Source organism: Stomoxys calcitrans, chromosome 2 (assembly GCF_963082655.1).
Source record: "Stomoxys calcitrans chromosome 2, idStoCalc2.1, whole genome shotgun sequence".
Taxonomy (NCBI): domain Eukaryota; kingdom Metazoa; phylum Arthropoda; class Insecta; order Diptera; family Muscidae; genus Stomoxys; species Stomoxys calcitrans.
This window is the reverse complement of record NC_081553.1, coordinates 170,830,651-170,853,886: the sequence shown is the minus strand read 5'-3', so window position 1 is coordinate 170,853,886 and position 23,236 is coordinate 170,830,651. Positions and strand designations below refer to the sequence as shown.

At 37.7% G+C, this 23,236-nt stretch overlaps 1 protein-coding gene across 4 annotated transcripts in view; it reads right to left on the bottom strand.

Annotated features, from left to right (window-relative positions):
* Window positions 1–23,236, bottom strand: part of LOC106081647 (protein kinase C) — a 69,396-nt gene that overhangs the window by 21,444 nt on the left and 24,716 nt on the right. For 3 of the 4 annotated variants that reach the window (XM_013243766.2, XM_013243767.2, XM_013243768.2), the window contains exons 4-6: window positions 11,919–12,040; window positions 10,058–10,131; window positions 9,323–9,354 (exon numbers count right to left, since the gene is read on the bottom strand). In XM_013243766.2, coding sequence (XP_013099220.1) covers window positions 9,323–9,354; window positions 10,058–10,131; window positions 11,919–12,040 — 228 coding nt within the window. The remainder of the gene's footprint in view (window positions 1–9,322; window positions 9,355–10,057; window positions 10,132–11,918; window positions 12,041–23,236) is intronic. The other variant, XM_013243769.2, reaches the window with a different exon arrangement.

Below are 23,236 nucleotides of genomic sequence, written 5' to 3'. Positions count from 1 at the left end.
TAGAGTTTAACGCACAGAAGACGCAGTGCTGTTTCTTGTCTCACAAGCGATTTACTGACCCACTTCAATCGTCGATATCTATCGACGGAATTGATATTGAACAATCAGATGCTCTTATTGTTCTGGGCATGAAGATACAATGTGATGTCCGTTGGTAAAAACACGTATTCGAAGTGTCGAAAGAAGCATTCAAGTGTTTGGGCTTTCTTAAGCAGTGCAAGAAATATTTCACCTTTTCTGATCTTCTCAATATCTATACTGCCTACATCAGGCCGAGGATGGAATATAACTCTCATATATGGGCAGGAGCTCCAAAATCATCCTTGGAGCTACTTGACCATGTTCAACGGAGAGCGATGGTGTTGATTGGGGACACTAGGGTAACCAACTCTATTGCTTCTCTTGAATATCGTCGGAATGTGGGTAGCGTTGTATTGCTCTATTGTTATTTCCATGGCGTGTGTTCCAGGGAAATTCGTCTTCTTATCCCTGACGTTAGGATGTTCACCAGGAATACAAGACTTGCCAGGAACTCACACCCATTTGTAATTGATTGGCCAGTCGACCAAACTATGTATTAGAGAATTCATTGTTCGCCCGGACCATTCATATGTGGAATCGACTTCCTGCTAATGTCTTTCCCACCGACATTGACGTTCAGATATTTAAGACGAATATCAATAAACTCTTTCCCCCCTCCAACCCTTAATTTTCGTAATTGCTAACGCAATGCACTGCATATATAGGGGACATCTCCTGCGTGTTGGTTACGTGAAAAAAAAGATTATTGTCTCCTTCTCACTTCCTTTCTCACGATTCGGATCTCCGTTCTACTGACCGTTTCGCTGTTCCACAGTGTTATATGCATACGAGCTCACTTATGCAAAATAGGTTCGGCAGGTAGTATCATGTGTTGAGCATATGAGGATGATGATAAGACGTTGGAGTATTTCCTATATCATTGCGCGGTTAACAGACGCCGGCACTTAGGTGAGGACACAATATCAGACATGAACCGACTTAGGGGCGTGGTATGGGAAACAATTAAAGATTTTGTAAGCAGCACGGAATTTCCGACTTATATTTTCTTTTTCTAGGCTAATTTTTAGCATTTAGATTGCACAACAAGCCGATTACTGGTTTAGATGTATGTCCATAGTGGCATGGGGGGGATTAATATCCGCATTCTCTTTTCAACCTAACTATTAAAATTAAACAAGTACTTTGCCCGATATCTCTTTAAAGGGAAAGAAGTAAAAGCCACCACCATGGATTTTGCTAAAATATGGGAGATATATCTAATTATAGGCCGAATTGGACCGTACTTGGCGCAGTTGTTAAGAGTCATAACAGAACACTATATGCAAAATTTCAGCCAAATCGGAAAAAATCGCGGCTTGTAAGGGCTCAAGAATTCAAATCGGGAGATCGGTTTATATGGGAGCTATATCATATTTTTGATCGATTTGAACCGTACTTAGCACAGTTTTTGGGGATCATAACAGAACACCATGATGAAAATTACGGCTTCCTGGGGCTCAAGAAGTCAAATCGGGAGATCGGTTTATATGGGATCTATATCAGGTTATAAACAGATTTAAACCGTACTTGGCACAGTTGTTGGAAGGCATAACAGAACACTATGTGCAAAACTTCTAGGGGCTCACGAAGTCAAATCGGGAGATCGCTTTATATGGAAGCTATATCAGGTTATAGACCCATTTGGACTGAACTTGGCTCCATTGTTGGGAGTTAGAACAGAATGCTATGTGCAAAATTTCAGCCAAATCGGATGAAAATTGAGGCTTCCAGAGGTTCAAGAAATCAAATCGGGAGAGATCGGTTTATATGGAAGCTATAACAGGTTCTTCGCTGATTTGGACCCTACTTGGCACAGCTGTTGGGAGGCATAACAGAACACTATGTGCAAAATTTCAATTTTCAAAATTGTGGCTTCTAGGGGCTCAGGAAGTCAAATCAGGAGATCGCTTTATATGGGAGCTATATCAGGTTATGGACCCATTTGAACGGAACTTGGCTCCGTTGTTGGGAGTTATAACAGAATGCTATGTGCAAAATCGGATGAAAATTGAGGCTTCCAGGGGCTCAAGAAGTCAAATCGGGAGGTCAGTTTTTATGGGAGCTATTGGGTTGCCCAAAAAGTTATTGCGGATTTTTTAAAAGAAAGTAAATGCATTCTTAATAAAGCTTAGAATCAACTTTAATCAAATATACTTTTTTTACACTTTTTTTCTAAAGCAAGCTAAAAGTAACAGCTGATAACTGACAGAAGAAAGAATGCAATCGCAGAGTCACAAGCTGTTAAAAAATTTGTCAACGCCGACTATATGAAAAATCCGCAATTACTTTTTGGGCAACCCAATATATCAGGTTCCATACCGATTTGGGCCGTACTTGATGCAGTTATTGGAAGTCATAACAAAATACAATATGCAAAATTTTAGCCATATCAGATGAAAATTACGGCTTCCAGGGGCTCAAGAATTCAAATCGGGAGATCGGTTTACATGGGAGCTATATCCAAATCTAAACCGATATGGCCCATTTGCAATCCTCAACGACCTACATCAATGCAAAGTATCTGTGCAAAATTTCAAGCGGCTAGCTCTACGGGTTCGACCGCTATCGTGATTTCGACAGACGGAAGGACGGACGGACATGGCTAGTTCGAATCACAATTTCGAGACGATCAAGAACATATATACTTTATGGGGTCCTAGATCAATATTTCGAGGTGTTACAAATGGCATGACTAAATTAGTATACCCCCATCCTATGGTGGTGGGTATAACAAAGGATGATGGATAAGAATTGCTATGCTATTGGAGCATTACAAAGTTATGAAACCATTGGAAATATACTTGGTACAGTTGTGCCAAGTATGGCCCAACTAACCACTTCATTCAAAATTCCAGCCAAATCGGATAAGAATAACGGCCTATAGTGGCTAAAGAAATAAAATCGGTAGATCTGTTTTGAAGGTCATAAAAGAAATCGTTGTGCAAAATGTCAGCCAAATCGGATACGAATTGTGCCCTCTAGAGGCTCAAGAAGTATAACCGGCAGATTGGTTTATATGGAAGCTGTATCAGGTTATAAACCGATTGAGACCTTACTTGGCACAGTTGTTGAAAAACAAAACAAACCACTTCAAGGAAATTTTCAGTCAAATCAGGTAATAATTGCGCCCTCTAGCGGCTCACGAAGTCAAGATCAGAGATCGTTTTATATGGCAGCTTTATCAATTTATGAATCGATTTGGACCATACATGGCACAGTTGTTGGAAGTTAGAACAAAACACTTCATGCAAAATTTCAGCCAAATCGGATAATAATTGCGCCCTCTAGAGGGTCAAGAAGTCAAGGTCCAGGATCGGTTTATATGGCAGATATATCAAAACCTAGACCGATATAGCTCATTTACAGTCTCTACCGACCTTCGCTAATTGGAAGTATTCGTGTAAAATTTCAAGCGCTTAGCTTTATACCTTTGGAGGGTATAAAAAATATTAGAACATACCCTTCCTAATTCTTTACTCCACCATCCTACACCCTTCCTACATCTTTACTGCACAATCCCATGGCAGCCGGTTGTACGTACTGGATTGACCAGATGTATTCCTTCATCGGCATGGACAATAATTTATGCGTAAAATTTAATTTTTACTTTGTTTTTCAGCAGATAAAAACCAAGAAACCAAGAAATCCAAAACACATCGGAAAACTATATGAACATGGTACAATTAAATAAATTTTGTATATTAAAATAGTTCAAATGCATAAAAACAGATAACAAGGCATTTTATTTTTTAAACAAATCTAACCAAATACTCATGAAACAAAGGTCATATGACAAAATATACGTAAAAGAGCAAACAATTACACAAAACACATTTTGGGAATACTCGTATGGATAAAAAAAATGAAAACAACATTGAAAGCAGGAAGCTCCAGGAAAAAGAGAAAAAGCGCTTCATACTTAACATTTCTTAAGAAAGAGTTTGAAGAATTCTGAATCTAAAGGAGTTCTGAAACCATAAAATAAGATATTGGATGCCAAATCGGCGCAATACGGCGGATGATATTTTAAGTGCTCATGATTTGTGAGAGCAAATCGATTTGTAACGATGTCGTAATGCGAAATTACCATCTTCTTTCCTGAGGTGAGGTAGCTGTCCAGATAGGCGAGAGCCAATAGGCTTGGCATAACTCTCAAGAAGACAGAGCAGGTGTTGTGCGCGGCGTTTAAGACTGCCCTCAGACTGAGGGAGCTCTTTTGATTCAGCCATTTGTTTGTTCTGCGGAAGGCCGCTGGCGCTAGACGATTACGTGACATTACGACGTGGAGGACTATGTGCCGGGCGTATTTTTCTTCGATGGCTACATGGAGATTATATACCCGGAGAGGGAGCTTAGGTCTGGGGACGTCCCGCCATTCTTGAGTCCCTCTGTCTGCAAGAATGGGTCCAAGTTGGATAATGGCACAGGGGCAGGGGTTTTTCTTGAGTTCCTAGAAATTAGGGAGTCACATAGACTTTTGGATGGATGCAGTGTCTTTCAGGAAGCGGTTTCCGAGAACCTCAGGGCCTTGGAAGTGATCCTATGTCAGGAGCGGTGGGTTTATTAGACTGTCAGGGATCCTATTAGACGACGTGCTGACTGGCCTTGCAGACTTCAGGGTTAGCGAGACCCTATGGCCGAGGTGACTTTGGATTGTTGGTGGGAGTCCCAACCGTCCACTGCAATGTCAGGTTGCTGACATGGAGAAGGGCTCGGGAATATGATAATTTCTCCAGGATCTGTTGGGATGACCAAGAGTTAGAGACGGTTGCTTTGCCAGTGCACTGCCAAGACTGGGACAAGGCGTATAATTCCTTTTCTCTTCACTGAGCTTTTGGCAGTCTTTCGGCACCTCGAGTCATTCTGGAATTCTGCAAAGGTCTGAGATGGCTGACGGGCGGCCCTCTAGTCGATGAGACTTTTTTTGGTCTCTATGCCTGCTTTTTAGTTTCTATTCTCATTTTTTTAATGGCTTTCGTCTCTCTCCTATTAATTACTTTATAGAACGAATACAATGAACCAAAAGTCTCCGAGTGAAGAGGTTGGCAACTGCGGCTGCATGTCCTTACCTAATCTACCATCTTCTTTTATCTTTATTGCTTCGACCACTGTTGGCAAACATATAATCGTATAAAACTTTGAACTGGCGGAGGGTGCCGTAGCGCAGAGCTTAGCATATCCATCTATGACACTGAACACCTAGGCTCGAAACCTGGCGACTAGTTATCTCCTTCTAATGTTGGAGTCATTTAAAAACTTCTTCCCAAAGGGGTGTCGCACTATTGCACGCCGTTTGGACTCGGCTATAAGAAAAGGCTCCTTATCATTGAGCTTAAACTTAAATCGGACAGCACGCCCCTGATTCTCAATGGAATCTTCGTGACCAAATTCCCATTTTGTAATTGTATGGTTGGTCGCTACGCTATCATGTATGGTTGCCTAAAAACATAAGTTTACATAAAGTAGCCTTTGTTGTTGTAGCAATATGTTGCGTCTTCAACCCTTCTGGTAAATATCCAGACTCGACTAGGGTGAGTCAAGTGTGATCTGTTAGTAAAATGAGTAGTATTGGCTAGCTATTATCCATTATTTCATCCTCCATTATCATCCATTAACTCCAGTAGGATTTAGGATGCCAGATCGTAATTGGGCCAGAACTATAGGCGCAGCTTCCGCAACCATATCCACGGGAATGCGTTTCATTCTGGCTGAATGTTGTTCCATATGTCGTTCAGCTGGAGGGTCCACCACTGTCCGACAAATTGTCCTATATGAAGTCAACAAGTTTTCTTCGCCAGCACGCCAATTGATGTGATTATGTCACAAATTGCCAGCAGCATGTGCGAAGGGCCTGTGTAAGACTGGAAAACTTACACCATTGACTTACACATGCCGATATACTACCACTGTCCAAGTAGTGAAGATGATGCTGAAGATTTGTTGGCAGATATCTTCAAACCTCTTGCAGCGAAATAAGCGGCAATATCAAGAAGGGAGATGTTTAACCTCTCGAAGATATCATCAGCATGGGGACCTGAAGCCATGATCGTACAATCAATCGAAAAAGACGAAAGGTAGAGTTTAATAGTGCATGTGATTTCTTCCCTACTTGGGGTACTCTCTGTTTCACTATATGGGTTTTCGAATTTATCTCTTAATTCCGCATATTACAGACGACCACATAAACAATTCGCGATTCCATTCCCTTAAAAGCGTGGCATCACTGGCCGTACAAAAGCCTTATGATACGGGTGGAGTTGTTTAAACTATCGAAGATATCATCGGCATGGGTACCTGTAGCCATAATCGTACGATCAATCGGAAAAGAGGAAATTTTGAGGTTAATAGAGCATGTGATATCTACCCTACTTGAGGTACTTCCTGTTTCGATTTTTCTATTTTTATACCTAAATTCCACAAAGACAGGCGCCCACACGAACAATTCCCGCCCCAACCCGAAACGCGTATTGGCGATGGCCCCAAAAGCGTGGCATCGACCGTATAAAAGCCTTCGATATGTCAAGAGCCTGTCTTATGATACGGCTTGATTTGGTTGAAATCGCGAATTATGTACCCATGATGCCAGAAATTCTCCTGGATGTTTAGTGCGCAAAGCGTCTTAGCTACTGGTGAGAGAAGGGAAATAAATGTGTTCAATTCCCCTTTGCTCGAATCATTTCCTGGCTTAAGTAACAGTATCACCATTTCCAGACATCGGAAACTAGAGGAGTGTCCAGAGATAACTTGTAGACCTTGGGCAGGTACTCAACTCTCGGTACATCGCTATTGTGATGCTTGATATGCGAAGAATGGCTTCATCCTCCCATATCACTCCCGGAATGCTCAATAAATTGAGGTTGGACAAGTCTAGCGTATCTTTCCCGATCAGTTACAGCTATTTCGCCAAAAGTGATTTAGGTTCTAGAACTCTTCTTGACAGTAAACATCACTTTTTCCTTAAATTATTGATTCAGGTTCAGTTTTCTGATTCTAGAGAGATTAAGAGTGAAGTGACGATTACGATTTTGCTCGTTTGCGAATTCCATTGCCTGCGCAAACAATCGTGCCTCATCTCGGGTTCTGTTGAAGCTCTGAGGTCGTCGTATTAAGAACAAAAGACCGATTGATACATATCGAAATATCCCTTTCCATCTGCTGAGTTGACTTATCTTTGCCAAGTATGGTACTCATTGTACAATATCTTGATGTAGCCGCCATATCGACCGATCTCGCCGTTAAAGTCTAAGGCCCATGGAAGCCGCATTTCTTATCCAATTTCACTAAAATTTGACACAATTAGTTGCCTTAGGAGCCTGGACATCCAAATCGAATATGATTTAGATCGATAAATGTCTTGATATAGCCCCCATCATTAGTGTCACCAACGCATTAGTCTGGGGCGGCTAAAACCCTTTGAGAATTACAAAGTTAGAAAATTTTGTCGAATATTAGGAAGTTTCTAAAATTTTGGGGAGGGGGTAGGAGTGCTTAGCCCACCCCCAGAGGTCTTTCTAGACTAAGAAGCCCTCTTTATTGGTCAATTTCGATGAAATTTGGCACAGTTAGTTTTGTTAAACTCCTCCACATTTGCATCAAACATGTTCCAGATCGGTCTATATTTGGATAAAGCTGTCGTATATACCGATCATCGGATTTAAGTTATTGGTCTCATAAAAGGCACATTTATTACCCGATTTCGATGAAATTTAGAACTGTGAGTTGTATTAAACCCCTAAACACCTTCCCGAAACGTTGCTGATCGAATTTTATTTGGATATAGCTGCCATTGGAGGCCACCGTAGTGCAGAGGTTAGCATGTCTGCCTATGACGCTGAACGCCTGGGTTCGAATCCTGCCGAGACCGTCAGAAAAAATTGTCAGCGGTGGTTTTCCCCTCCTAAAGATGGCAACATTTGTGAGGTACTATGCCAAGTTAAACTTCTCTCCAAAGAGGTGTCGCACTGCGGCACGCCGTTCGGACTCGGCTATAAAAAGGAGACCACTTATCATTGAGCTTAAACTTGAATCGGACTGCACTCATTGATATGTGAGAAGTTTGCCCCTGTTCCTTAGTGGAATGTTCATGGGCAAAATTTGCATATAGCCGATGCACGGTCTTGAATATAAGTAAGGCCAGTTTATTACCCGATTAAGCTGAATTTGGAACAGTGAGCTGCGTTCGACGTCCGTGCTGGATTTGGCCTATATCGACCAAAATTTCCATATAGCTGCTACAGGTTCGGAATGTTCATGGGCAAAATTTGCATATAGCTGTCATATACACCGATCTTCCGATGCACGGTCATGAATCAAAGCAAGGCCAATTTATTGGCCGATTAAGCTGAATTTGGAACAGTGAGCTGTATCGACCAAAATTTCCATATAGCTGCTACAGGTTCATAAATGGTGCAATTTCAACAGGTTTTATCGAAATATTTTTAATATACTTTATACCCGTGTTGGTGGGTATCCAAAGCTCAATCTGGCCGAACTTAATACGTCTGTACTTATTTTTATTTATATTCATCAGCTGATTAAAAATTTCGAAACGAATCAAATATTTGCTTGATATGTCTTTTAGACATTTCCATTAGGAACTATTTGAGCACTGTTTTCCTGCAGTATGGCGAATTGTCTAAAAGCGCAATCATCCACGAAGTATTGCTTTGGTTAAAGAGACCTGGTTGATCCAATGTGATTTTATTGGTCACATATATACATCCTTCTCTTGTCCTTCAGGTATGCTGATTAACTGAATGTTTGGGACAGTCGGATTGCTGACTGCTACTATAACCCGTATGGGAAATGCATTGAAAATTGGATGCATGTAGAAAAAAAATCTAGTCTTTACGACTCGAAGACAACCAACAACAAAGTCGGAACATGCTTCTACAATATTTATTATTATTATTATTATGTGAAATAAATATGATTGTTGCACCTCAAATAATTTCTGTTCTGTAAACTCTTTCTTAAGAAATGTCTAATGATAGGGGGGCAGAGGATGACAGATGGGAGACATGTAACATTCAACAATATTTGTATGATTTGTGTAATTATGTGTAGAGAGGAGGGAAATAGTGTGGGTGTCGGTGTGTGTGTGTGTGTAGAATGGTATGAAAATGCTTTAAAAAAACGACATCCAGTTATAACATTGTTGCTTTTCTTGTTATCTTTTTTGTTGTTTTAGTTCTCTGGTTTTTTTTTTTTAATCGTTCTTTTTATAAAACAATACACATACCTTGGCACTGATATCCTTGTTTACCAATTCCCCTGTAAAGGCAAAAAATTTCCGTAGCTTGTATATATGTATGTTGGTAATATACTCAATAATATAGGATGAATGTTAGAGAGGCAAGGGGGGTAAGGTATCAATGGTAAGGTAGTTGGATGCATGTTTGGGTATCTGGTGTATGGGAGCAAAGATATTGGTTCGGTGGTTCGACGGTTGATTGGATGGACGGATGGATGGTTGGTTGGTTGGTTGGTGAGATATGTTAGGTGTTATGTAAAGGATAAACAAAACAAAAATATTTCTGCGAGCACCACAAGACTAAGAAAAAATCCATGATCATGATGTTAAATAATAATTAAAAAAAAGAGAATACACCAGAATATAAAGAAAAAATAATAATTCTCATAGTACCAATTATTTTTTCAAAGCAAACCAAACAGAAGACTCCTCAAAAAGCATTAACGAATTAGGTGATAAAACTAGCACTTAACAGAAGAGATAAAGCAGAGGTCCTTGAGAGAGAAAAACGTAAACAAATCCCCGAGATAGCCTATAAACACACATGAGAATCCCCAGCAAAACAAAGAGAAATTCGTTTTTATTCAAATTGGTTAATAACTAAATATGTATGGAGATAATAAATAAAACAAAATCATAAAAAAACGTTTGTGTGATATGATTGGAAATAGTCATGTAAGGCAGATTTCAAATACAACAAACACAAACACTCAATATGCATACCAAATAAATTCTCGGCAATGTGAACAAAAAGTTGGCTGTCGCAAAAATGTTGCCATAAACTTGTGACCGTTAACCTGTGGAGAGAAAAAAAAATACATTTTATAAAGAAAATGGTTAATATTTTTAATTATAATTTGCGTCATTTAGTAGAGTATTCATGTAATATTGGGTCAATGTCTAAAACTCTTAAAAATATGCTACGATAGTCGTACTCCCAAAATATTAACAAAAATCCTCAAAACCCCCTTTAACGAGATAACATATCTGAGAGTAATGATTTTTATTTTTTTATACGTCTGACCTTAAAACGTTTCGTGAACGTTTTGAAAAATATTGCAAAGATCTTTTTTCAATTTTGTAGACAAGCTCGAAAATAACACTTAAAAAACAGACTGCTGAAATGGTAAAAACTGTATGTGTGCTATTTCAGCAAAAGTTCGCTGTTTAAGCAGAATGTTTAAAATTTTGAATTTAGGCTGACTTCTGTTCCGAAATTAAGTGCGGAACATGATTTCTTAGCCATACTTGTTGTTGTTGTAACAGTGTGTTGTACAGTGAGGCGGCAGCCCTAGCCGATGAAGGACTTCATCGGGTAAATCCGGTACGTATAATCGGCTGCCATGGGATTGAGCCATACCTGGTAAGCACGTGCTTTATATAATGGTGTCGAGTCTTATTGGAACGACCATGGTTTACAACTGAAATATTTGGTTGCCCATGGCTACAAAACAGCTTCCAAAATGATTTGTCCCGTCAATAAGTCGCATTTACTTTCGCGCCAGCTACGATGGAAACAATTGGAGAGCGGCCATCGTCGGCGGTTACAGCTGGCCATACCATCACTTTAGATGGAAAATTACTTCGGATGGCCTTTCGTAGGCTCCAATTCTCGTACGTGCGCTCGGGTAAGTAAACACGATCATTTTAGAGGTTTACGAATTACTCGAATGGGAAAAATTTCTCGTCAGATAACCTTTAACTCGTTTTTCAAAATGGGATATTTTCAGATGTTAAGCCATTTAATTGCCACCAGAGATCTGCAGCGATATATCGCATTTGCGGTACACCGCATAAACCCTTGTCATCCGAATTAACGCCGCCATTCAACTCTAATCAACACAACCAGCTTGTACAAAAGCACAAATTATTTTACGATAGTGCTCGTGTTTATGTATGCACCGCTATGAAGCAAGCTAGCGAGGCCTGTGTTAAAACTACCGTCGCAAATATTTATGCTCATGTGTCTGTTGTATATGAGGGGTGTTTGCCAAAACTTTGATTGATATTATCATTTTCATGATTAAAGCAGTTTCAATTGAAAAATTAATTAGATCAATTAATTTCATGATTGAAACCGAGTTTTATTTTTTCTGTGTACACAAACATTTTGCTCACTTTAAGGTGTCTAAGTTCGCCAACAATAGCCGATTGTGATTTTGCTACCAAATTTAACGAAATCACTCTATTACGCTTGATCTCCATCACGAATGACTTTCTTTATAAGTAGACTCAGAAGCAAATGCTTTTTGTGGCTTTCTAGTTTGACGGATGAATCAGTGTCAACTTGGTAGAATTTTGTGTAAGCTACCTTATTTTTTATACTAATTCTTTGAAATTGGTAATCCATTTTTGTTTGGACTCATAAAAATGTGACTAAAAATTAAGAACATATATAGACCGATAAAAAGATTTTGCCCCATATAAAATTCGGCATATAAACTTTGGGCTGTCCCTACTGTGTAGCACAAAATGTCTGAGTGAGTCCGTAACGTCGCCAAAATAGACAAGAACAACGTCAAATTTTTTTTGGTTCAACTAACTTTAACTTATTTTATTAACTAATATTAACTTTGAATCTTACCTGATGTACACGACGGCGCATAGCACCTCGACGACGATTAAAGCCCGCTCTTTCTTTGAATTCTTTGTTGGCGCCAGCGCCACAAACAGCATGTTCAACGACTGCCACATCTTTGGTTTGATCTGAAATTATAACGAAACATATTTAATTACGTTAAAGAAATATACAATATAAGAAAAACGATTTTTAATTGTTTGAAAGTAATCTTAAAAATGCTAAACATAAATCAACTTCCCTTTCAAGATGAGCTTAATGATCGAAAACTTTATACAATAGAAAAATGAAACCCACAGGAAATACACTTTTTTGAAAGCCATAGGAGATACACTTTCCTTTTTCCATTGTATAAATTTTTTGATCACTAAGCTCATCTAAGAAGAGAAATTAACACATCATTAGAAACAAAATTATTTTCTTTTTAACGGGCAAATAAAATTAGAAATTATAAAATAAACCAATTTGTTTGAATATAATAATAATAAATCGATTTTTTTATTAATCAAACTTTGACGTTTAAAAGAAATACAGTAAAGAACTCCATTTAAGTTAAATGTACTAAAGATCTATTATATGTCAATTTTTTAAGCGGAGATAAGATTAGCCGCTTAGCTAATCGGGGATAGCATTATTCTCCATACAAACTAAGCGAGAAAATCTGCTTAATGGGTAAATAAAACACCCCTATTGCCTCATGAATGATTGCTTTGGGATAGTCTTGTGAGACCTCTAGTGCGTATACTTATTAATTAAAACTGATCATACGCACTGGAGTCCACCTGAATGTTATAGCCTGTTTTTATAATCCAATGTCATATGAATGAGTGACACGGATCACTTAAACATCTATTTCCCGACTATAAAATTTGCTGATTTTCGGATACAAGCGGACGAAAACCACACAAGTTATGTGACACAGAATTAGGCAAGCTGTCGTTAGAATATCATGTTTATATCCTATCCGTCCTCAACGGAACAATTTGGAACGCTCATTTTCATTTCATAATGGGTGATGGAACCATTGGTTGATTTTTGTGCCTAAACGTTACATGTGAAAGTGAAAAGTGTACTGTATACTGTGCCAATTGATCATGGAGAAACTCGCGAACGAGTAACGACTGCAAATCGTTGAAATTTATTGTCAAAATTAAATTTTCTTCGTGGAAGAAAAGTTACCGTCAACGGTAGTGGTGCAAAATTGGACCATTTGAACCGGAGGAGAGGGCAAAATTTTGCATGAAGTTATTTTTACAAAATAAATGACAAAGACAAATTTATCGATTGTAATGAAAATTTTAAATGTATAATGCAAATTTGAGTGTTTTATTAGATTAAAAAAAACTAAGCTTTATTGTTTGAGACCACTGGAGGCCACTGCTGCGCAGAGGTTAGCATTTCCGCCTATGACGGTGAACGGCTTGGCTAGAATCCTGGCGAGAACATCAGAAAAAATTTTCGGCGGCTATTATCCCGTTCTAAAGATGGCAGCATTTCTAAGGTTAGGTTAGGTTGAAAAGAGGGTACAGATATTAATCCGCCCCATGCCACTATGGACATACACCTAAGCCAGTAATCGGCTTGTTGTGCGCTCTAAAAAGTAACCTCTAAACAGAAAATTTTAAGTTAGGAATTCCGTGCTACTTACAAAATCCTTAATTGTTTTCAATACCACTCATCTAAGTTGGTTCATATCTAGTATTGTGTCTTCACCTAAATGCCGGTATCTGTTGGACGGGAAAGACGGGCAATGACAAAAGAAAGGCTCCAACGTCTCATCATCTTCCCCGCAAGCCCTACACTTGCTATCACTTGCCGCACCGATTTTACATAAGTGAGCTCGTAGTCCTATGTGTCCTTATTGCTTCCTTTGCAGTAATAGCCTCGTCTTCTCACGATCTGGATCTCCCTATAGGATTTTCGCCGTCCTACCGACCGTTTGGCTGATCCACAATGTTGCATGCGCATTCGTCGCCCACTCCCTTAACTCGGACTGCGACTGCCCAAAAGGCTTCGGGTTAACAAAGTTTATTCACTTCGGGTTAACAAAGTTTATTCATATAAAAACTTCTCCACACTCTCGGCTATAAAAAGGAATCCCCTTATCATTGAGTTAAAATTTTGTATCGGACAGCACTAATTGATAAATGGGAAGTTTGCCACTGTCCCTTAGTGGAATGTTCATGGGCAAAATTCGCAATTTTGCTTAATGGAGTGTTCATAGGCAAATTTGCAATCAAATGTAGTTCAACGACATAGTATAGAGAGCGAATTTACAAGAAGACATTGATATAAAGATTGTCAAATTCAGCCATGAAGATGGACACAATCGAGCAGGGCATTAAGATTGTTGATTGTTATAATGATTTTGGTAGAATTAAGGATTGTGCGCATATTTCAACAAAACGGGTCTGTAGGAAATATAAAAACATCTGTGCCTACTCACCCAATTTATTCGGCGTCGCACAGTGGGATGGGAAAGAAATAAGTGGATATAAGTTTGCCATTTTGGAAAGGATAGAGATATGTTCATGGTTACAGCTGAGGTGCTATCCAGTTTATATGCAAATTTCAGGGCCTTAGAAGTCCCAGGCGCCCATTGGTGGGCCATCAAAGTTGACCACCTCGGCCCTACAAAATTTTGTTCGGGCTGTCAAAAGCGCATTTATGGTCGTAATGTTTTGCTGGAAAGTAGTGCTTAAAATCCCTGCAATAAACAGGCCTAAATGTGCGGCATATCTCTTATAGTGTTTAAGAAATTTGAGAAAATATTTTTTTTTGAAATTTTCGCAGAGGCTGTCCTCTTATTTTGTTGCTTGTGAAAGCATTTCTGAACGGATTTCAAATTAATATTAAATTTCAGATTTTAACTGATTTGGAAAGCTTATAAAATGTACTATTTTTTGTCGCGATATATGCTATGGTCCAAATCTTCTGTCAAAATTTATGCGAGTTATGAAAAAAAGTAAATTTTTAATTTTTTTCGCAAAAAAGTCATTCATTGTTTCGTGTCTATACAAAAAACTTGGCCCAGCACTATCAATTTTGCTTACTGTAAAGTAAAGAAGACTTAATGTAGGAGATCTGTAAACTACAATATTCGCATCTTCAACAAAAAACTAGAAAACCCCTTCGAGTACTCAAACACAAAGCTGAGACGCCCCAACTTTATAACATATTTTCATTGCTCCAAGTAATAACTAATTGCATGCAACAAATTTTTGGTGCCATCCAAGGATTGAGGTCTCTACGAACATTTTACTAAAAAATACCCCTTTTGCAAACATCTTTCCTCAGTGTGGGAATTTTGAGTGTATTCAACAAGAAATGTGCCCAACATTTGTACTCATTTTTTAAAAAAGATATTCATCTACAAATTTGTGAGAAATAAGAACGATATCCTTAGTAGTTTTGGTTTTATGATATTTTCAATTTGAATTTTATTTTTCACAAAAGTGTATTTTTTGGCTTCATTTTGGATTTTACCTAAATAATAGGACTAAAATGTATCCTTTTGTTTAAATTTTTTGCATTTTATTGTAGCACACGTCTTGACCTTTCTAGAAAATGTTATTATATGGGCCAAAATCGATGCCCAATGTGTGTACCAACGTATGCAGTTTGCTCATTACTTATATTTTTGCAATATAAAATTATTGACCTACGCCATATTTGGTTAAAGTATGTGATAAAATATGACCTGTCTGATCTTAATCCACTGTTTTCAATTGCATCAATATAGTATGTAGTCGAAATATGTCATAAAATGTGAAGTGTTTTTACCCCTGCCAAAAATAACCCAACGATTACCACTAACGATGGTAATACTGCGAGACGTTTTTTCATGGACTCTGAAACCACAACGAAAATTACTCGTATTGACGAAATATTGTTTAGATCTTTTTTTGCTATACTATTCTTTGAATAGAAAGCATTAAAGAATAATCTAAAGCCGGACAATATCCTGCAATGGAATCTGAATATTGATTAAATCCCTATCCGTTCCAAAATGGCAGACTTATTTCCACTTATTTTTTCTGTGCGTTGTCTCCCGCCCATTCCTGTTCAAGAGATGATAACATACTCTTTGTGGCTAGAAATTGAAAATATGGACTTGGTTCTAAGAGAATGTTAACGAATCAAAGGATCTTTTGACATGACGAATTAAATGGTCGTGACGAAACGATCATGTGATTTGACACTTCTTTGGAATACCTTGAAATAAAAGTGTACGTGACTAAGAATAATTTTAGTGTTAAATAGTGGCAAACAAATGCCAAATTCCAACTATGTTATCAGTTATTTAAAATATGGCTCATCGGAAAGTCTTGCAAAGGCGACCATTTGGGTGATAGATATCCTGTATTATAAAGTTATTATCAGAAATCCCTCTATGTTATTAAAAAATATAATGATAGTTGTCTGAAAACATTTTATTTTGATTAGCATTGACAGTTTAATATTGGCGTTGCGTATTATTCATTAAAATACCTGGGAATTGAAAAAAAAAAGGAAAAAGGCGTTACGTTCGGCCTGGCCGAACTTTGGATACCCACCACCTCGGGCATATATGTAAACCACCTTTCGTCAAAATTCGGTGCAAAATGAATACCTTATGCCCCATAGTAGCTATATCGAAATATGTTCCGATTTGGACCAAATACTAATAAGTACAAGTCGTTGTTCAATTGTGTATAACAAAATATTGGTCTTATTAGTAGCTTTATGTAAAAAAAACAATGTGTACCATATACGACACGCATGTCGAGAAGTCTAACATAAGTCACTGTTTCAAATTTCAAAGAAATCGGATTATTAATGCGCCTTTTATGGGGTTTAACACAACTCATTGTCCCAAATTTTGGAGACATCGGACAATAAATGCTCTTTTTATGGGCCTAAAACCTTAAATCGGGTGATAGGTTTATATGGCAGATATATCCAAATCTGGACCAATCTGAGACAAATTAAAGAAGAATGTCGAAAGGCCTAACACAACTCACTGTCCTAAATTTCGAAGACTTCGGACAATGAATGCGCCTTCTATGGGCCCAAAACCTTAAATCGAGAGATAGGTCTATATGACAGCTATATATAAATCTGGACCGATCTAGATCAAATTGAAAAAGGTTATTGAAGGGTTTAACAAAACTCATTGTTCCAAATTTTGGAGACATCGGACAATAAATGTTCCTAACACAACTCACTGTCCCAAATTTTGGTAAAATTGGACTATAAATGCGTCATTTATAGGTTCAAGACCTTTTATCGAGAGATCGGTCTATGTGGCAGCTATATCCAAATCTGAACCGATCTAATCCATATTGCAGAAAGATGTCGAGGGGCTTAACACAACTCAATGTCCCAAATTTCAGCAAAATCGGATAATAAATGTTACCTTTATGAGCCTAAGACCTTAAATCGGCGGGTCGGTCTATATGGGGGCTATATCAAGATATAGTCCGATATAGCCCATCTTCGAACTTAACATGCTAATGGACAAAAAAAAAGAATGTGTACAAAGTTTAAGCTCAAGATTTCTATTTGTAAGGACTGTAGCGCGATTTCAACAGACGGACGGACATGGCTTGATCGTCTTATATTTTTACGCTGATCAAGAATATATATAGCCTATAGGGTCGGAAGCTGATATTTCGATGTGTTGCAAACGGAATGACAAAAGGAATATATCCCATCCTTTGGTGGTGAGTATATAAAGTGCTAAAAGAAATGTGAGCAAAAATATGGGATAATTCAACACATTGACGATGTTGAATATCAATTGTACTCCATGTCATAAGGAAAATGTAGACCCCCGGATAAAGGAATCTCATTCAGTCAGGGGCGGACATTTCGATGGTATATATTTTAGAGAATTGTCATAGATCCTTTTACCAAAATATATGAGTATTTTAATGAAAAATTTGTGTTATTTATTGGGTTGCCCAAAAAGTAATTGCGGATTTTTCATATAGTCGTCGTTGACAAATTTTTTCACAGCTTGTGACTCTGTAATTGCATTCTTTCTTCTGTCAGTTATCAGCTGTTACTTTTAGCTTGCTTTAGAAAAAAAGTGTAAAAAAAGTATATTTGATTAAAGTTCATTCTAAGTTTTATTAAAAATGCATTTACTTTCTTTTAAAAAATCCGCAATTACTTTTTGGGCAACCCAATACAATAAACATTACTATCCTATTTGCATGACAAATAGATGAAATTTGTCATCTAGTATTTAACCGATAGACTTTTCAGCAATCGGCCTGCTGTTCTGGAATTGCAAACATTTTGCTAAAATAGCAGAAATATGCTGAAATAATAGCAAATTCAATTAAGAATAGTCAGCAGAAAGTGTTTGCCGATATGAACTGACTTTTTCTATGAGAGTAATATCCAGATCGGACCATATTTGGATAAAGCTACCATATAGACCGATCTCCTGATTGGGTCTATAAAGTTGCATTTGCCACCTTATTGTACTGAAAGCAAGTTGTACGAGATCCGTCAATATCTTTGCCAAAAATAGTCCAGGTCGGTGATTGTTTGGATAAAGCTGCCATTCAGTGTTACACACACAGTGTTATCAACAAATTTAGCTTATGATTAGTAAAATATGATGACAAATTCAAAATATATAGACAATTTCATATTTTACTTTATAACAATTTTTAATTGGTCATTACTAGGGATCTGCAAGAGCTAGAGGTGTGAAAAACATCACCAAATATTAAATATTAAAAAGGGTTGGTTTGATGTTTCTAAAATGCTAAATATTTTGAAGATTTTGTTTGATAAGCGTTGACTTGTTTAGGTAAAAAATATAATTCACACGCACGTATGTCCCATTAGTACTCACAAAATCTACATACAATTACAATTTTTATTATCTTAAATTTATTCGAATACACGAAATAAAATGTAAATGGGCAATTTGGTATTTCATGGACATCGAATGCAAATGGATAACAATGGACATCATTGTTTCCTCCTAAATCTAGCAAGTTTTTCTCCAACAGCTCTAGTTTTTGAGATATAGCTTAGAGCCTGTATTTACGATTTTTATCCAGATTTCCTTTTTTTTTGACACTTAACATTTTATTGTTGTTTTTCGATGTCCTTAGATTGGTTCAAAAAATTGTTTCTATTTTTGTTGTGAATATATTTTTGAAAAATTAAAAAAATATATCAGACTTTGTTGGAATTAAATTCTCATATTATATTAGCAATTAGTTTCTCATATTATATGTCAGAAATGCGTGAGATATCCACGATTATGTTCTAGTGGAAAAAAGATATCATATGAAGTCCGAAGCACCAAAAATTTTTTCATATAAAATGTGTGACCAGGGTGACGTATGATTTATGACATAATTGGCGAAATGTAATCATTCGCATCCAAGTCCAACAAATTGAATAAAGGAATAAATTATTTTACGTGGTTACACAGAAAGAGGTTTTCGCCAAATCATTACGAACTGTTAGGCATCTCTTTTTGCACTTGACATTTACCGTACACATACCATGCATTTACGCCGTATAATATGAAAACCCCATGACTCATCCAGATGTTCTATTCTTTTTTAAGTGAAGCTTATAGCAATTTGAACAATGTTATTTGAAAATGATAGAGCTCGTAAAATCCTACAAAAACATGCCTATCTGTCTGGAATATCTCTAACGGTTTATGAGATGTTGGAGTTACAAAAATTGTTTGAAGTTTTCAATCAAGGTAAAGTCGGTTGGTTTTGCTTCAACTTCCGATATTGCACTTAAAAATTATACGGTTCAAAGGTAAAAAAAGTGAAAGGTAAATTTTTTGGTAAAAAATTTATTTTCATTGATTAGTCTTTAATGAAAAAAGTTAAATACCTTAACTTTTAAGTGAAGTTTGAACCAGGTATGTCAACTTAAATGGGTAGTAATATGCATTTCAAAATAGGCAATTTTTTATAAAATAAATTGGAAAAACTCCTCGAGTTCTCAAAATGCAAAGCCCAGATTCTCTATTCGGGCCAATGTTTTTTACTTCAAATGTCCCCCAAACACATGCAAAAAAATTTTGCACCAAACAATTTTTGTAGTACTAGAAAATGCCAATTTTGAAATCATATTTGCCCGAATGTAGAGATTTTTGAACACTATCCAGCAAAAATTTGGAAAATCGGTCACTAACGAAGATTTGGCAGCCCGGACCACCTTGGGACTTGAAATTTTGCACATGATCTCGATAACACCTCAGCGTTAGGTTAGTTTCAAAAGAGGCTCTAAAACCTAAAAAGTAACCTCGAAAAAGAAAATTCTAAGTTAGGAATTCCGTGCTACTTACAAAACCTTTAATTGTTTTCAATACCACTCCCCTAAGTTGGTTCATGTCTGGTAAGATGTCCCCACCTAAGTACCGGTGTCTGTTAGCTGCGAAAGCCGGGCAATGACATAGGAAATGCTCCAACGTCTCATCATCTTCCCCACATGCCCAAAATTGGTGCGCCTATAACTTGCCGCACCAATTTTGCAGAAGTGAGCTCGCAGTCCTATGTGTCTTGTTATGACACTAAAAGCTATACTGACCTCCTTCTTACTCCTTTTCAATAATAGTCTCGTCCTCTCACAATCCGGTTCACCCCATAGGATTTTCGCCGTTACTGACTGTTTCGCTGTTCCACAGTGGACGTTGGTCGCCCACGCCCTTAAATCGGACAGCGTCGACCCGAAAAACCAAGTTTATCGACGGCAGTTCTCCGGCCTTCACTGCCAATCGTCTGTCCTTCATTCCCCCTATTTCAATTTTCAAATAGTATATTTTTTACTAAGTTCTTTGGTTCCATCCCACTGCGTGGTGGAAGGCATGCTGTATCCGACTATTATACTAGGGGAGTCCATCCTTGTTGACATAGTTTTCCCGAAAAGAGAACTCTGGGTTTCGGATACCCCGCCCTTCCGTTGTATAGAATAGATGGTAAAATCGGGGCAAGAAAAAATGCAAAGCCCGGCTATACGAAAAAAAATCAGTCTTGATCAGATGGGCCACGAGTCTTTATTGAGTGTCTTGGAATCAGGGAATCGTATAGGATTTAGGACGTGTGTGGCGTCGTTCAGGCGGAGATCTTCGCTGTCTCGAAAAGCAAAAGCGATAAACGTGGAGAGTCAGGCGTCCATGAATGCTCTGGCGTCATGGACGCATCCGTTCATGGAGGTCGAGGCTGATTACAAGATGCAAGGAGCTCCTTCAACCGTAGGGTAGGTTTCTTTTAGTCTTGAGACCATATTTAAAATGCCTAAAGGCAAATTGTGACCACATTGTTGAAAGACATAACCGAATATGATACGTAAAGTTTCAGCCAAATTGAATATATTGGGTTGCCCAAAAAGTAATTGCGGATTTTTTAAAAGAAAGTAAATGCATTTTTAATAAAACTTAGAATGAATCAAATATACTTTTTTTACACTTTTTTTCTAAAGCAAGCTAAAAGTAACAGCTGATAACTGACAGAAGAAAGAATGCAATTACAGAGTCACAAGATGTGAAAAAATTTGTCAACTCCGACTATATGAAAAATCCGCAATTACTTCTTGGGCAACCCAATATATTGAATTTTCAAGAAACAAAGATAGTCAGACATTCTTTGGAAAAAAGCCACTCAAAAAAAGCTCATTTTCTTGGAAATTATATATAGTCGGTATAATGCTTTTTTCCACACGCCACTTGTTGATTTTGACATAAACGCACTTGAAGTTTGCAAAAGGAAATATTTGGTAAATTTACACCTTAATATGTCGACAATAAAATACGACACGTGAATTTTTCTTGGAGACTCTAAAAGGACGGGTCTTAACCTCACAAAAGCCAATCATAACTCAAAAAACTCGAAAATGGCGTATAGAATAACACAATATTAAGCCGATGATATGTTTTAGTAGAAGTAAAAACTAAAAGAAAGAGCATGATTTTAGATCCGTGTAATGCAGGGTTGCCATACTGTGAGAATTCAAATTGTTTAAAAAATAATAATTTTTGAACCGCTATAACTCTAAAATTAATTAATGAATTTTGAAACGCCCCAAAAAGTTTTTTCTGCTGAATATACTAAATTTTAAAACTATTTATCACAATTCATAGAAAAAATTATTTTTTTTTTGTTTTTTTTTTTTCAAAACTTCTCATGCTCCTCATTACATCACCTTTGTACGATGTAAGGGAAATTTTGGGACAACTATATTTGTGTGATAATCAGCACAACTTTTCAAAGTTGGTCCATTGCAGTAACATCGTCATTTGTTTTACGATTCTCACGAATTTTTGCACAAGGAATTCTCTTGTGAATTTTATAGAAACCAGCTGATTGTCGGCGACTGCAGTTGCAGCTACTCCGTATATGGAGCATTCCATTATCCGCAACCTATGAATGCGCCCGGTACATCTCAGCTGAGATACTATGAATGCGCCCTGTAGCTCTCAGCTGAGATGGCAATGAACATCCCACAAATAGAACCACGGTATAACACTGAGTGTTATACAATAGAAGCTTAGCTGGGAGCTACAATCCACAGATTGCAAATAGTGGAATGCTCTATACAGGGCAGCTGCAACTGCAATCACGGACAATCAGGGGTATCGAGTGGAGGGTCTCAGTGAGAGGCCGCATGGCACTGGCTCTTGCCTAAATACTGAATGTCTAAGATGCTCGATACGACAAGCCATCATGTTCTCGCGGCGATCTGTCGTATAGTTCGGAACGAGCTTGCTCACCAATAAGAGCTCCACATGCTAATGTGGCTACAACAACAACAACACTAGCATTAATTTCCAACTATTTCCGGAATTTAATTAAATAACGAGTTCTTTTCCCGGCATCGCTCTTAGGCAAAACAGGATATAAGAAAAAATTTGCTCTGCTATTAGAGCGATAACAAGATATGGTCCGGTTTGGACCACAATTAAATTATATGTTGGAGACCTGTGTAAAATGTCAGCCAAATAATTGCGCCCTTTGGGGGCTCAAGAAGTAAAATAGAGAGATCGATTTATATGGGAGTTGTATCGGGCTATAGACCGATTCAGACCATAATAAAAACTTATGTTGATGGTCAAGAGAGAATCCGAAGAATTGCGACCTCTAGAGGCTCAAGAAGTCAAGATCCCAGATCAATTTATATGGCAGCTATATCAGGTTATGAACCGATTTGAACCTTATTTGACACAGTTGTTGAAAGTAAGAATAAAATACGTCTTGCAAAATTTCAGCCAAATCGGATAGCAATTGCGCCCTCTAGAAGCTCAAGAAGTCAAGTCCCCAGATCTGTTTATATGACAGCTATATCAGGTTATG